At 41.8% G+C, this 17,245-nt stretch overlaps 1 protein-coding gene across 7 annotated transcripts in view; it reads left to right on the top strand.

The window, feature by feature from the left end:
• The window catches only part of Peak1 (pseudopodium enriched atypical kinase 1), a 249,793-nt gene that overhangs the window by 176,569 nt on the left and 55,979 nt on the right, over nucleotides 1-17,245 (top strand). For all 7 annotated transcript variants that reach the window (XM_074061831.1, XM_074061830.1, XM_074061835.1 and 4 more), the window contains one exon: nucleotides 10,617-13,859. In XM_074061831.1, coding sequence (XP_073917932.1) covers nucleotides 10,732-13,859 — 3,128 coding nt within the window. In that variant the 5' untranslated portion in view covers nucleotides 10,617-10,731. The remainder of the gene's footprint in view (nucleotides 1-10,616; nucleotides 13,860-17,245) is intronic.

Consider the following 17,245-nt stretch of genomic DNA (forward strand, 5'->3'; position numbering starts at 1 on the left):
CATATATGCCTGCATCATCTACCCTGCTCTGCTGTTTACTAGCTGAGTGGGCTTGGGCCACTTCCAGTTAATTCATGCATAAAGGAGGACTCCTGACACTGTGTACAACACAGGGTGTTCGTGAAAAATTTAGGAGCTTTCATGCATGAAGTGATTGAAATAGTGTCTGTTACTTACTGGAAGTATTATTCAGCAATCATTTTAGTTTCTAGTATGTTCCAAGCAAACCAAGAGATAAAGAGATGAAAGAGACATCCCTGGCTTCTTGGGACTTACATGAAGTACAATGAAGTGCGACATTGTAACAGAGGTATTTAGGGAGTCAGAAAAGACCCCACTCCTGGAGGATAAGCAAAGTTGTGCCCAGGGAAATGGCATTAGAGAACACATATTCCAAGCAGAAAAGACAAATGTGAACAGAACAAAACTGTTATTAAATAATGTTTTTATATCTTCTCTGATATCTGCCCTCTTAAGAGTGGTCTGAGCTGAGTACTAGTGGCTCACGCCTGTAATCCTAGCTACTCAGGAAGCAAAGATTAGGAGGATCTTGGTTCAAAGCTAGCCTGGGCAAATAGTTTGCGAGACCCTATCGCGAAAAGAAAAACCATCACAAAAAAAGGGGCTGGTGGAGTGGCTCAAGATGAAGGCCTTGAGTTCAAGCCCCAGTACCACACACACACACACACACACACACACACACACACACAAAAAGTGGTCTGATGTTCAGGGAACATTTGGGAACTTAAATCTTATAACCAGTTGTTACCAAGTTTATAATAATTAGGAGTAGTATTAATATTATTTAAGTGGTCGTCAAAGAGTTTAAAGTTGGAAAATAAGCTGTGAACAGAGCAGTGCTGCTCGGCTGCAGTGCATTTGCTGTTGCACAATTCTTACCCTGATGTGACTACCATGTGACAGGAACAGCAGATTGTTGTAGCTAACTGTTGTGGTTAGAGCAGCTGGAAGTGGATGAGCTTCTCCTGCCTTCCAATAGAGCTTTCTAGTTAAGTTTTATAAAGTAAGCAGGTTTTTGTTTGGGTTTCTTTAGACAAGAGACCCTCTTAAGATCTTGCCTGCCCTTGGAGCTCCAGGAACTATGATTTTTTTGGGTCAGATCTCAAAGTAAGGTTCCTTCTCTAGAATTTCCACTTGTGTTCCAAATTAAAGCTGCTTTATCTGCTGCAAAACCTTCCTGCAGCTTTGCTTTCACTTCCTTTCCCCACCCTTTTAGTCATACTGAACCTTTTGGCGACTGGTTGAGGTGTCAGATCAGCATTTTTCACTGTGGAAGAGGAAAGGTTGGGAACAATGACGGAGGACATTTGCCACATTTCCTTTGCTTTTTTTTATGTCAGTGACCCACACATTCCATTACAGAAGCTGAAAGAGAACCTTGGCTTATAAATTTTACCCTGGTATCCAGGAGACAGACTACTATATGGGATGACATGTGGGCAACAGCTCTTCAATGAGTGTCCTTAAATTAAGCCCACATGCAACAGGGAGGAATCTTGACTCTGTCTCCATGGACATGTGACAGTATTGGAAAGGAGCTTAGCAGTCCACTCCCCATCTTCATTTGTTAGGAACAGATTCTCTTTGGTGCCTTTAGACAATGCTTTCTGTATGGTGCTTAATAGACCACCTACACACCACCTCTTCAGGAGCTGGAATTGTATCCAGCTTGGCTCTTCCTACTGGCCAGTTTATTTCAAGATTGAAATCCAGGGTAGATTTCATTATTCTTATCAAATCTATGTGAAACCGTTGGGCTAGAAGCAAACTAATTATTGTCACTGTGTAACAGCAGAGAGAATAAAAAACTAATAAGTTCTTAAAAGGCTGTCACAACTTGAAGTGAAATAGGCTACTCTTGAATAGCTTTATCTATAGCCTGAAGGGCTTTGGTGCTGAAAACCGTCAAATATGAAAGAGGATTTTAGATATGGAATCCTGACTAGCTTCCAGGGGCAGCTTTAGCCATGAAACTCTTCCACAGACTGTTTCATCTGGAGGATTTGCTTTAAGACTAGGGCAACATGGAAGCAAATGAGATTTTTTTTACCAGACATTTCATTTGGGTGCTCTGTATCAGACCTGTTCTAGCAAGTAAATAGAGGACACCAGCATAGACTGTTATATTTCCTTGTGTAAATGCCTCAGAAGACACATTTCTAATATCTCAAACATAACTTTGGTGACTAAATGTTCCCATTGGGGGAGGGTCAGTGTTGAGCAGGAAAAACTGCTGTTACTGTTGACTGCCATTGAAGTCATTTCACACAGGCCACAAAGCCCAAGGATTGCTCTTTGGGCAGACCTGTATCTGGTATAGCTCCTCTCTCCAAGAGCCTATTATAAGTTAAAATAGTTTTGACAGTGTCTTTATGTCCACGTCTTTGTCTCCAAACATGATTAGTGTTTAAAATGAAGCCCTCGGAGTTCAAGTTTTGTGGCTTAGGCAGCAGCTCCATCTGGTGCTTGCTAAAGGTGTTTGCTTGGTTCATCTCCAGGTTTTATGGCAACATGAATACAGCTGTACACAGGCCTTGCAAAGGAATGTCACCTCCAAGATGGGTTCCTGTTGCACACAGCACTGATACGAGCTAATTGTGTCCTGGTGAATCTCATTTGGCAATTCTGTTGACAATGTGATAACTGCTAATCAACTCAACAGCCATCTTTTAACTGAATTAACTCATCCTCCAAGTGGAGAGTTAGTTTACATACTTAATAGACTTGGAAAAAGAGAATGCATTGTACTATTTACAAAGAGTTTGTAATCCCTTCCAGGGGTAGGTTTAACTTGGTCAACAAGATTCTAGTCCAGGATGTCTTATTCTTTTGTATTCAGTGCCACAAAGAATGCTTTTTAAAAAGATTTCTTCATGACTGACAGGAATTGCCTTAAACTGATAATAGAGGTTATTTCTGAATAATAAAATTGCACACAGTTTCTGTTTTCTTCATACTTTTCTGAGTTTCTACAGTAACTGTATACAACAGAAGAAAAACTATCTTAACGAAAGAAAATAATTTAAAAACAAAACATACTGTAGGTAGCTGTAGCCTTAAATATTAGTTTTGGATCTCTCATTCACTGTGTGAATTTAGGAAAGTCACTTTCTCTTCAGGACTACAGGTCCCTTGTCCCTAAAGTAGGATTGAAGTAGGCACCTGCTTAGTTTTAATATCCTGAGATTTCTGATTATCCCCCATTCCTATCTTTCTGCCTCTCTCACTCTCCTTTCTTGTCCTCCCACCTCATTATCATCTAGCATTATCTAGTTTCTCTCATCTTAAAATAAGGAATATTCTGGACACCTCTCCCCATTCTCTCTGCTCTTTCTTTCTTCTACTACCCACCTAAACTTTCCAGAAAGGTATCCACCATTGCTCTGTTACCTCTATCACTCTTCAACTTGCTGCAATCAGGTTTCTGTCCCCCAGCTGCACCAGAATATGAAGGTCATGCTAAGGTCACTGATGAGCTCACATTGCCAAGTGCAATGGGACTGGTAAGTCCCTCGTTTTTTCCTTCCCTCTCAGCAGCATGTGAAGTAGTCGTCTTTTCCCTACCTGATAACATTTCCTCCTGTAGCTTCTGTCTCATCATATCTTAGCTGTTACTTTTCTCGATTTTTGGGGGCTGGGATTATGTTCTTCTCCCTGGTTAACCCACCAGCTCACCTCCCCAGCTCATTCTCTCATTTTCTTTTAGGCCTAGATTTTTCTCTATAGTAACTCCCAAACTGATGAGAACTACCGAGTTCCTTTCTGTGTTCTGTGCTCCTAAATTTATTTGCCTACTCAGTTATATGTAGACTCAAAAAGTTTGAACTGGTAATCTTCCCCCAAAGGTTCTACCTTGTCTGTCTCAGTAAATGCCCACTACTCCTCAATGGCATACATGAACTTGGACCTTCCACACACCTTCCTCTCGCCAGACTCCACTGACGCCTGCATCTACTTTCTCTGCTGTCCCTCACGCCACATCCTAACCCAGGTCATCAGATCTTGATTTGACCATGTCAGCCCTTTAAACACTTCTTGCCTTCAGTCTCTCCTCCAAAACCCATTTTCTATCCAGGCCATGCTGTCTTTTGTAATCAGGTTTATTGAAATTAAATTTATATTCAGTGAAGTTCACCTTTTTTGTGTGTACCGTTTGACATGCAGTTGTGCAATTACCACACAGCATTTGGATTGTTTCCAGTTTTCATCTGTAAACCTTGCATGCCAGTTTTGGTGTAAGCACAAATTTTCACTGACCTTGAGTAAATAGTGGGAGTGGGAGTGGTAGGTACCAAGGCAAGCTTACATTGAACTTTATAAGAAACTGTCAAACTCTTTTCCAAAGTGCCTGAACATTTGCCTTCCTACAAACAATATATGGTGTAAAGATTCCAATTGCTCCGCATCCTCACCAGCATCAGCTAGTTAGGGAGTTTATTTTTGTTTTAATCATTCTAATAAATGACAGTGGTAGCTTGTTATAGTTTTAATTTTCATTTCCATAGCTAGCAATATTTAGAATCTTTCACATATTTACAAGCAATCCACTGATCACTGACAAATTGTCTACTAAAATCTTTTACCTGTTTATTTTTTTTCTGGATTTGCTTTCTTTTTGTTGAGTTTGAAAGTTATTTATATATTCTAGATGCAAAATCCTTCATCAAATAAAATGCACTTTATGAAAAATTTCACCTCATCTGTGGCTTGTGTTCACTATCTTTAGCAACCATTTTATTTTTATTTTTTAATTAATGTGTGTGTGTTGCTGTGGATTAAACCCAGGGCCTTATACATGCTAGGCAAGCATGATACACTATACCACTGAGGTTCATCCCAGCCAGCATTTTTAATTTTTATTTTATTCATATCTGCATACAATATTTGAGTCTTTCTCCCCACTTTCCCCACCCCCTTCCTTACCCCCCGCCCCGTCCCCTCCCTCTCCCCCCAACCCCCTCGCTACCCAGCAGAAACTATTTTGCTCTTATCTCTAATTTTGTTGAAGAGAGAGTATAAGCAATAATAGGAAGGACCAAGGGTTTTTGCTAGTTGAGATAAGGATAGCTATACAGGGAGTTGACTTGCATTGATTTCCTGTGCATGTGTGTTAGGGTACCTTCTAAGTTAATTCTTCTTGAACTAACCTTTTCTCAAGTTCCTGGTCCCCTTCTCATATTGGACTCAGTTGCTTTAAAGTATCTGCTTTACTTTCTCTGCGTTGAGAGCAATAAATGCTATCTAGTTTTTTAGGTGTCTTACCTATCTTCATACCTCCCTTGTGTGCTCTCGCTTTATCATGTGATCAAAATCCAATTCCCTTGTTGTGTTTGCCCTTGATCTAATGTCTGCATATGAGGGAGAACATATGATTTTTGGTCTTTTGGGCCAGGCTAACCTCACTCAGAATGATGTTCTCCAATTCCATCCATTTACCAGCGAATAATAACATTTCTTTCTTCTTTATGGCTGCATAAAATTCCATTGTGTATAAATACTACATTTTTTTAATCCATTCATCAGTAGTGGGGCATCTTGGCTGTTTCCATAACTTGGCTATTGTGAATAGTGCCGCAATAAACATGAGTGTGCAGGTGCCTCTGGAGTAACCTGTGTCACATTCTTTTGGGTATATCCCCAAGAGTGGTATTGGTGGATCATATAGTAGATCTAGTTTAGAGTTTTAAGAAGCCTCCAAAGTTTTTTCCAGAGTGGTTGTACTAGTTTACATTCCCACCAGCAGTGTAAGAGGGTTCGGGTCCTTTTTCCCCCACATCCTCGCCAACACCTGTTGTTAGTGGTGTTGCTAATGATGCCAGCCAGCATTTTTAATTGTGATGAAGTCCAGATAATCAGCTTGTATGTTCATACTTTCCATGTTGTATCTTTGAACTTTATGTCCAACCTGAGAAGCCTGAGATCACAAAGCTTTTTCTTTTTTCTTTTCGTGTGGTGGTGAGTGAGGAACCCAGGACATCACGCTTAGTAAGCAGACATCCTACCATTTAGCTACATCCTCAACCCAGATTTTCACCTTTGTTTTATTCTTAGTTTTATATCTTTACATTTTATACTCAGGTTTATGGTTCATTTTGGGTCAATTTTTATATATGGTGTGAGGTGTAGGTCAAGGTTCATTTTGTTAACTATAGATATTCAGTTCCAAAACGATTTGTTGAAAAGACTGTCCTTTTCACTCTTGTCAAGAATCAGTTGACTGTACTCGTGGGCCGATTTCTGGTCTCTTGTTATTTTCTATTCTGTTCTGATCTAGGTTGGGTCAGCAGCAAAGTTTTTCTATAAAAGGCCAGATAGAAAATATTCTTTGCAGACTCAAAGGCAAAAAGAATTATATTATTTAGGTACTCGTATAACAAGAGGAAAAACAAGGTTCTACAAATTTTTGATGAAATTCACAATATAATGAAGTACAATTCTTGCTATGTAGGTCTTCTAGTAAGAATGAAATTCCTTTTTAATAAGTGGATAACATTCTGCTTAATTAGGGGTCAAAGTTAGTGTTTCCTAATCAAAATTGATTACACAACGCTTCTCTACTTACATGTATCTACATACAATACATATTCTTTTATGTAATGAAGTCTTAATGTATTTTAGCTCTGAAAAATGTCTTACCACATAGGTGATACATGTACAGTGGAAACCCTGCAATTTGTGGAGTGCTGTCAAGTACTGCAAAGGTGTCTCCATCATAACTGGTCAGTTCTCACTATAGCAGAAAAGCAGCCATAGACAAGTAAGAGTATAAACAAATGAGTGTGACTGTTCCAATAGAGCTTTATTTGTTAGCACTGAAATTTTAATTTCATAGGGTTTTCACTTGTCATGAAATATTATTCTTCACTTGATTTTTTAAAGCAATTTCAAAATATCAAAACATCCTTGGCTTAGGACACAAAACCAGAACAAGCTAGATTTGGCCTGTAGGCTGTGATTTGCACACCCTCCCTCCATCCCCATCTATGTTTCTGTCCTTCAACCAGTATCACACTGTTGGGATTGCTGTAGCTTTATACAAAGTGGTGGTATGAGTCTTTTTCAAAATTCTTTTGGCTGTTCTAGCTCCATTAGCTTTCCATAGGAATTTTACAATCAGCTTATTGACTTCTGCAAAAAATCCTGCTCTCGTTTTGATTGGAATTAGGTTGACTATGCAGAGCAATTTAAATTGCTATCTTAACAATATCAAAAGAACTCGGTAAACCTCTCCATTTGTTTAGGTCTTCCTTGATTCTGTTACCAGTGTTTGGGGGTTTCTCTATAGATTTTAGATTCTGCATGTTTTTGTTAGATTTATGCTTTGGTGTTTTCATGTTTTCCGGTCAGAACTGTCTTTTAAGACTACAAGTTGGATCGTGTTGTTTCCCTGTTCAGAACCCTTAAGTGGCCTCCCACCGCTCCTTGATGAATTCTGTAATCTTTCCAAGCCTCAGAGGCCCTGTGATCCGGCTCCTTCCAACCGAATTTTATGCCACTCACCCCCTCATTCATGATTTTCTCAGACTAGGAGGAAATCGTGTATCTACCAAAGTATATAACTTTAAGAATATCTGAAAGAATAAGTAAACGTATTCAAACAAACAATTTTTTTTTTTGCTTCTTTTTTTAATTTATTTTTTGGGGTGAGACTGGAGTTTGAACTCAGGGCTTTACAGTTGCAAAGTAGCCACTCTGCAATTTGAGGCATACCTCCAGTCCGTTTTGTCCTGGTTATTTTGGAGATGGGGCCTAGGCAAATAGTTTGAACCATGATCCTCCTTATCTCAGCCTCACAAGTAGCTAGGCATGAGCCATCAGTGCCCGGCTGACGAATGTCTTTTAACCTCACTGGGTCACTGGGCTCCTTGTGGAGTTGTTTGGTCCTTAAAGTTTAATTCTACCACTAAAACAGAGTGTGTTGTAAGGATAGGTTACAAGGGACTTCACTCTATGTGTGTTAGCTAAAGAAAAGATTTTCACTCCTTAGAAACATACTGAAAGTTGGCAAAAAAAGGCTGTGCTTCTGACCAAACTAAGGAGTTTGTTCCTGTTCTTAAACATGGATGAAGCTAAATTTTCCACCTATTAAAACAGTTTTTGTGGGTTGGTGGAGTGGCTCAAGTGGTAGAGCACCTGCCTAGCAAGCAGTGAGGCCATGAGTTCAAACCCCAGCACCATACTTAAAATAGTTTTTGTAAGTCTATTGGCAATTTACTATAATATTCAAAGTAAAGACATAGTGGTGTTCTATGGGAAAAGTCTGCAGCTATGAACCTAAAACAAGAGAAACACACACACACAAACACACAAGATTCATTGTCTTAAACCTTGAAACCAGCATATTTATAATCAATGTTTAGTCATTGTGCAAGACATATAGAGATGACTAAGATACACCATGCTTGAAAACTAATGGGAAAACAGACAATTAAAATGAAAACACTAACTAGGCACAGTGACTCAAAAGCCTATAATCCTAGCAGTTTGAGGCCAGCCCAGGCAAAAAAGTTTTTGAGACCTTCATCTCCATAGAAGAAAGCTGGACATGGTGGCGTGCACCTGTCATCCCAGCTGTGGTGGGAAGTGGAAAATAGGAGGATTGAGGTCCAGGCTGCCAGGGCAAAAAGCAAGGCCCTATCTCAAAAATAACCAGAGCAAAAAGGGCTGGAGGAGTGGCTCAAACTGTAGAGCACTTGCCTAGTAAGTACGAAGCCCTGAGTTCAAAATCCCATACCGCCAAAATAAAATTGAAAACATTTGTTTGTGGAAGCATGGCTAAGGGCTTCAGTAATCCAAGGAGAAATGAGTAGCCCAGTGAGATTTCAAGTATAAGGTTCCTTGATTTTCAAGATGAGACTCATGGAGGTGAGGACTCTATCGTGAAATGCTAAGGGTCTTGGATTCCATCCTGTAACTCAGAGATTCTAACACCTCATGAGCTCAGAATTACCTGGAGAACTTGTTAAATATTCAGACTCATGGATTCTTCCCCCTAGAGATTGACTATGTAGGTTTAGGGTGGTTCCCCAGGTGGTTATTTAGCCAGGAGTCCCCCAATGTGGCCATTGGCCTACTGACATTTAGGAACCAATGCATTAGGTAAGATTGAGCCAAGTAACAGTTCATAAGCTGATCGTGGCAGCACTTTAGAAGGTAGACTCTGATGGTAGTGTAGAACAGTGAAATTACCTGTGATTAAGATGTGAATCCCAGTGGAGGAGATCTTTGGTTGAACCTGAGGTAACTGCATTTCTAAGAAGTTCCCAGGTGAGGCTGGTACTGCTTACCTGAGAGCCACAATTGAATTAGCAAGGAATAGAAGATGGGTTAGAACAGGGTGTGACACAGCAGTATCCTATTGTCATAACCCAGCCAGGAGATAGTGAATATTTGAACTACTAGCAGTGTCTGATAAAGGCAAGAATGGATTCCAGTGAAATGTGATGAGATGAAATTGACAAGACTAACCTAGGGTGTTAGTAAGATCAGGAGTTAGAAGTACAGGGAGGGTTGTCAAGGATGGTCTGAAAGTTGGAGCTTACCTGTCCAAGTAGACGATGAAACTTTTAACTACAATGCAAGATAAAGAGTAAGAAAGAGGCTGAGATGTGGAGGAGAGCTGGTTAGAGGAAATAAGTGTTTTGGAGTTCGAGAAATAAATAGCCACAGGAGGATTCTTTTTGAATGCACTGAATTTGAAGAATCTATTAAATATCTAAATTTGAATGGTGGGTGGAAGAAGACGAACCCATAGGAGAAAAAGAAATTTTATTTTTTTATTTTTTTTTTCTTTTATTATTCATATGTGCATACAAGGCTTGGGTCATTTCTCCCCCCTGCCCCCACCCCCTCCCTTACCACCCACTCCGCCCCCTCCCCCCTCAATACCCAGCAGAGACTATTCTGCCCTTATTTCTAATTTTGTTGTAGAGAGAGTATAAGCAATAATAGGAAGGAAGAAGGGTTTTTGCTGGTTGAGATAAGGATAGCTATACAGGGCATTGACTCACATTGATTTCCTGTGCGTGGGTGTTACCTTCTAGGTTAATTCTTCTTGATCTCACCTTTCCTCTAGTACCTGTTCCCCTTCTCCTATTGGCCTCAGTTGCTTTAAGGTATCTGCTTTAGTGAGAAAAAGAAATTTTAGAGAGAGACAAGTTCATAACACAAGCATCAAAGGCATTTCAGGGTAGAGGATGTTTCTCAGTGGCAGAACATTTACCTAGCGTGCGCAAGGGCCTGGGTTCCATCCTCTGCACCCATCAGTGAGTTAATTAATCAAGTAAGTAACTAATTAATTAATTAAAGTGCATTTCCAGGAGAGGAAGGTCATGATATCATTGCCACAAAGACACCAAGTCAAAAAATTATATATGGTTCAAAAAAAGTACATAAAATTATAGTTAAAAGGCTGACTTTCCAAGGTGCTGGTTGGCTAAAGGAAAATTATGAAGCTTCCAAGTTAGCTTGTTTCTCAGTCTTTTCATTTAAGGAAACGTTTAGGAATGAAGTCATCTTTTTCAAGTCACTCATAATGGTCAACTTCATAGTGCCTTTTCCATTCAAGTGTTTTTCCTCTTTTTTCTCCCCCACAGATTGATCATACTTAGAAGAGCTGCTAAAACAACATAGAGGAGGTGAAAACTAACAGATGAAAGTTTTGCCATGCACTGAAAGAACAGAATTGTCTGTGAAGTTCTATTTTTAAAAATGTCTGCTTGTAACACTTTTACTGAACACGTTTGGAAACCTGGTGAATGCAAGAATTGCTTCAAACCTAAAAGCTTGCATCAGCTCCCCCCAGACTCTGAGAAAGCACCCGTCACCCATGGTAATGTGAAAACTAATGCCAATCACAGTAACAACCACCGCATCAGGAACGCTGGAAATTTCCGTCCTCCTGTGGCTAAAAAACCCACCATAGCTGTGAAACCCACCATGATGGTGGCAGATGGGCAAAGTGTGTGTGGTGAGCTTAGCATCCAAGAACACTGTGAGAACAAACCTGTCATCATGGGATGGAACAGAAACAGGACTGCCTTGAGTCCAAAACCCCTTAACAATAACAATGAAGGTGAGATTGAAGGATTTAGCCATGTTCCTAAGTTGTATGGCAATAATGATAGTGCAAAGAAGGTCTCAAATAACAATAATGGACTGACTGAAGTGTTAAAGGAGATAGCAGGCCTGGATACCGCCCCTCAGAGAAGAGGAAATGAAGCAAACTCCAGAGAAACATTCCTAGGAAGAATAAATGACTGCTACAAACGATCACTGGAGAGAAAGCTTCCTCCAAGCTGCATGGTAGGTGGGGTCAAGGACGCTACTGGCAAGCACGTTGTTCTGAGTGGGAGCACAGAGGTAATCAGTAATGAAGGGGGCCGGTTCTGTTACCCGGAGTTTTCTAGTGGTGAGGAAAGTGAGGAGGATGTGCTTTTCGGGAACATGGAGGGGGAGCATGAGAGCTGGGATGAGAGTGACGAGGAGCTGTTGGCCATGGAGATTCGCATGAGAGGCCAGCCTCGCTTTGCCAATTTCAGAGCAAACTCTCTGTCTCCTGTTCGCTTCCTTGTGGACAAAAAGTGGAATACTGTCCCCCTACGAAATAAGTCACTGCAAAGAATCTGCGCTGTAGACTATGATGACAGCTATGATGAAATCCTGAATGGTTATGAGGACAATTCTGTGGTGTCCTATGGACAGGGAAGCATTCAGAGCATGGTGTCATCTGACTCCACATCACCAGATTCTTCTTTAACAGAAGAATCACGCTCCGAAACAGCCAGTAGTTTATCGCAGAAGGTCTGTAATGGGGGGGTGTCTCCTGGTAACCCGGGAGATTCTAAGGATGTGAAGGAAATTGAACCCAATTATGAAAGTCTCCCTGGTAATAATCAGGAGAAGGACTCATCACAAGCTTCCAAAATCTCAGTAAAAGTTCCAGAGACACACAAAGCAGTCCTTGCTCTCCGATTAGAAGAGAAGGATGGCAAGATTGCCGTACAAACTGAGAAGTCAGAAAGTAAAGCCTCTACAGATATTGCTGGCCAAGCAGTAACCATAAACCTTGTCCCTGTAGAAGAGCAAGCAAAGCCCTACCGAGTTGTAAATCTGGAGCAGCCATTGTGCAAGCCATACACTGTTGTGGATGTGTCAGCAGCCATGGCTACTGAGCACCTCGAGGGCCCCATTAGCAGCCCCAAGACAAAAAGCTCATCTTCTACCCCAAATTCTCCAGTGACATCCCCTGCACTGACACCAGGACAAATAGGTGCCCATTTCCAGAAATCCAGTGCAATCCGATACCAGGAGGTGTGGACTTCTAGCACCAGTCCACGACAAAAGATCCCTAAAGTGGAATTAATTACTGGTGGAACTGGACCAAATGTCCCTCCAAGGAAAAACTGTCACAAATCAGCACCTACTTCACCCACAGCTACAAACATTTCCTCCAAAACCATCCCTGTTAAGTCACCTAATTTGTCTGAAATAAAATTTAACAGTTACAACAATGCTGGTATGCCACCTTTTCCAATTATCATTCATGATGAACCAACTTATGCTCGGAGTTCCAAAAATGCGATTAAAGTTCCCATAGTTATTAATCCAAATGCATATGACAACCTAGCCATCTATAAAAGTTTTCTGGGAACAAGTGGAGAACTCTCAGTGAAGGAAAAAACCACAAGTGTAATAAGCCATACTTACGAAGAAATAGAAACTGAAAGCAAAATGTCTGATAACACAACCAGCAAACCCACCGAATGTCCCCAAGCTAAAGGGGTCTCCAACAACACAGAGTGTAAAAAGGGCTCCGTGGCTCAGAAGGTTCATGAGTTTAACAACTGTCTCAATAGAGGTCAGTCTTCCCCACAGAGGAACTATAGTTCCAGCCACAGCTCCCCAGCAAAAATCCAGAGAAGCACTCAAGAGCCTGTGGCCAAAGTGGAAGGCACGCCAGAGTCTCAGATGGTGGGCGGCAGTGGCAGCTCGAGGGAGAAGGCAAGCACCGTGCTTTCTCAGATGGTGGCTTCTATCCAACCCCCCCAGGCTCCTCCAGAAGCACTGCAGTCTGGCCCCAAGGCTTGCAGTGTGGAAGAGCTTTATGCCATTCCTCCAGATGCTGATGCCAAGAATCCACCTGTCCGGCCCAAATCCCTCTTTACATCTCAGCCTAGTGGGGAAGCTGACACACCTCAGACCACAGAAAACCCTACCACCCAAGTTCAGAAAGACTCACTCACCAAACCAGTCACCACCCCACCTTCCAAATTAATGAGCAGCCCCCAAAGTGAACCACCACCTCCCTTTCCCCCACCACGCTCTACTTCCTCCCCATACCATGCAAGCAACCTTTTACAGAGGCATTTCACCAACTGGACCAAGCCCTCCAGCCCTACCAGATCAACAGAAGCTGAATCCATTTTGCACTCTGAAAGCAGCAGGCGGGCAGCTGATGCAAAGCCCAAACGCTGGATATCTTTTAAAAGTTTCTTCCGCCGTCGGAAGACAGATGAGGAGGATGACAAAGAGAAAGAGCGTGAGAAAGGGAAACTGGTGGGCCTGGATGGCACCGTCATCCATATGCTGCCTCCTCCTCCAGTTCAGCGCCACCACTGGTTCGCAGAGGCAAAAGGAGAGTCCAGTGAGAAGCCAGCCATCGTTTTCATGTACAGGTGCGACCCTGCACTGGGCCAGCTCACTGTGGATCAGAGCAAGACTGGGGCAGACCAGGCAGCAGTCACAGAAAAGAGAAGGGCAGAGGATGCCTTACTGTGGGACTCGGAGAAGAAAAGTAGTCATTCTTCTCCATCACAGATTCCTGGAAAAGTTCACAGGTATGTAAAGTAGACTGGCAGAATACAGGACATTTTCTTAACACATTTTGAGGTGCTGAGTTTTTTTATGTCTTTTAAGATTGCACAAGAGCCATTTCTGTTTGTAAGTAGCACTCTGTGGCCATCATCCATCTTTATAACGGCATTCCAAGATTAGAATATTATCAAAGTGATCTTACTGCACTGAACAAGGTTTATGGCACTGGATTTCTAGCTAAAGTAGCCTGCTGCATTCTCATGAATGCAGAGGGGCTTTACCACAGAAAAGCAAACCCATAGCACTGTAATAGCAATAAATAATATGTCATTCTGAAATGCTGTGGCAGAGTGAGGGGAAGAGAATCAAGTGAATACGCTTTCCCTCACTGTAAATGAAATAAAACCCCCGTGTGCACTACTGTATTTCCAGGAAGTATTTGACTTTTTATTATTGTCTTTTTCTGATCTCCTCCTTTCAAGTATTGTGGAAAAAACAGGGAGTAGGCAGTCTATAGATATTTAACATGAGAAGTAGGAAAAGTTGGTTATGGAGGTTGGCACACAGTGGTATAACCCTCAGTTCACCTCGCAGATCATGTACCCACAGGAGTTCTCTAGGCACTCGTCTCCTTTAATACCTTAAAAACTGTTTAGTAATCACCTACTCTGTGTTTGGCACATCCTGAATATTTTTCTTAAATCCTTATAAAGCCCTATAAATTGGCTCAAAATGAGGAAACCAAAAAATCAGAAAAGTTAAGAATTGGCCAGGAACAGAGCTAATGCTTGTCAGAGTTGGAATTCGTACGCCAATCTGTTTTGCTCTAAATCTTGTATTCTTCCTAAACCGTTGCATTATTAATGAACACAAGATCACAGGGCTGAGGATATAGCTCAGTGGTAGAACACTTGCCTGGCATGTGGGAGGTCCTGGGTGTGATCCCAACAGGAAAAAAAAAAACAACCTGCATTTGTTCTACTTTTACCCGTGGTCATTCACATAAACACTTATGCTCAGAAATACTGTTTTCTTTCTTGTTTGTTTGGTTTTATTTATTTACTTACTTATTTAGCGAACCTGGGGTTTGAACTAGGGCCTTGCACTTGCCAGGAAGGTACTCTACCACTTGAGCCATACCCACCTCTTTTTGCTGTAGGTGTCTTGTCAGTAGGATCTCACATTTATGCCTGGCCCATCCTGGACAACAGTCCTCCTATTTATGCTTCCTGCATAGCTGAGATAACAGGCACATGCCACTGTGCCCAGCCTTGGTTGAGATGAGGGGGTCTTGCTACCTTTTTGCCTGGGCTGGCCTTGAACCATGATCCTCCTGATCTCTTCCTCCCAAGTAATCTTGTTTGTATTCTAAACAAAATTAATTGCGCCAGGCATGGTAAGCATGCCTATAATCTCAGCTATTCAGGAAGCAGAGGTGGGTGGATTGCCAGTTTGAGGGCAGCTCTGACAAAGTTAGTGAGACCCTGTCTCAAAAACAAAAGGGCTAGGTACATGGTTCAAGTGGTAGTGCTTGCCAAGCATTTGCAAGGCCCCCAGTGCTGCAAACAATAGTAGTAATAGCAGTAATTGCCAATCAAACAAGGAATGTTTATCCCAAATGTTGATAAATGGGATGATTTCTTTACTCCATACTCATTGTATTCTGAAACAAGAATATGTCCTGAGAACTGTATTCTTCTGATTCTGAGTCCTCTTCCTCCTGACTTGTAACCTTCTCCACCCAGGCCAGCCTTCTCCCTGGCAGAGACAACAACCTCTGTTTAGGGGGCAGAGTCTCTCACCAGTTTTTCTTGAGGAAAGTATAAATAAAAATGTGTGAACTCTTATTGCCTTCATATTCCCTCACAAAACGCTAGGGAGTTCTCTGCATGTTCTTTAGCAAAATGAGCTTTTTTCATCCCTCAGAATGAAAAAATGCTTGCTAGCATTGTCAGAATGCTAGCAAGTCCCTGTTTTCCTTAAATCCATGTGATAAGAAAGCAGCCGGACAGTGGTAATACAATCCTAGAAAAATAGTCTTTTTATTAGTAGCTGAATAAACTGAGTATGTTTTTTTTGAACCCAGTAATAGAATGTGGTACTCGAGGAGTGATAAAATGCATGTATTGCAGTGTACTGTTTTTTTAAAGAGGCAACCTAAACATGGTTTGAGTTACCTAGGAGGGAACCGCAGATAGTTTCTGCAGATCAATACATGGCTTTACTACTATTTAAGTATGGCTGTGGTGAATGTGTTCACATCCTGGAAGGCAGAGACAAGGAATGATTTGGCCTCTGTTCTGGGGAATACAGCTCTGTCCTTTATCTACACACCACTCTATGCGGGTTTAAGTGCAGCCCAGCCCTGGGCATGACAGACTGCTTATTATATAGCTTATGTTTTCACAGATTTGTTACACATGGGCCAATCATACCTTCCCAATTTTACCAGTTTCTCTCTCTTTTACTGTTTTTGGCAGTGCTAGGGTTTGAACGTAGGGCCTTGCATTTCTTAAGTAGATGCTTTACTACTTGAGCCACACCTCCAGCCCTTTTTGCTTTAGTAATTTTTCAGAGAGTATCTTGCATTTTTGCCTGGGTTTGCCTGGACTGCAATCCCCTACCTGTGGCCTCCCGTGTAGCTGGTGTGGCCACCACCACGGCCAGCTTGTTGATTGAGATGGGGTCTCACTAACTTTTTTCTGGAGTGGTCTTAAGCTGCAATCCTCCTGATCTCCACCACCCAAGTAGCTAGGATTATAAGAATGAGCTACTGTGCCTAGCCTTTTTTTTTTCTGGTACTGGGACTTGAACTCAGAACCTCGTACTCGCTAGGCAAGCACTCTACCATTTGAGCCACATCCGCAGTCCTTATCAATTTCTTTATAGGAAGCATCCATGAGTCTGAATGACACAGATGTTTTGCCTCATTGGTACTCAGCTTCCACTATGTTTCACAGTTATCTAGAAGGCTGTTAAACAGATCATGGGCCCATCCCAAGATTCCTAATTCATCAGGTCCCACGTGGGTCCTGATGTGTCATACTACCAACAGGCTGATGCTGCTGGTTCTCAGACTGCGCTTTCGAGCTAGTAATCTCACGGCCATTCAAAAGATACGTGCCATACTCTAAGTGCGGCCACTATTGAGACATTAAGGCGTTCTTAAAGGCACACTGAGGCCAGGCGTGGTGGCGCACACCTGTAACCCCAGCTTCTTAAGAGGCAGAGATCAGGAGGATCTCAGTTTGAAGCCAGCCAGGGAAAAAAGTTAGCAAGATCCCATCTAAACAAACAACCCAGGAATGTTGGTACGTATTTTGAAGCCCAAGTACACAGGAGGCATAGGTAGAAGGATCTCAGTTTGAGACCATCCAGGCAAAAAAGCAAGACCCTATCCAAAAAAATA

Source organism: Castor canadensis, chromosome 19 (assembly GCF_047511655.1).
Source record: "Castor canadensis chromosome 19, mCasCan1.hap1v2, whole genome shotgun sequence".
NCBI classification, from domain to species: domain Eukaryota; kingdom Metazoa; phylum Chordata; class Mammalia; order Rodentia; family Castoridae; genus Castor; species Castor canadensis.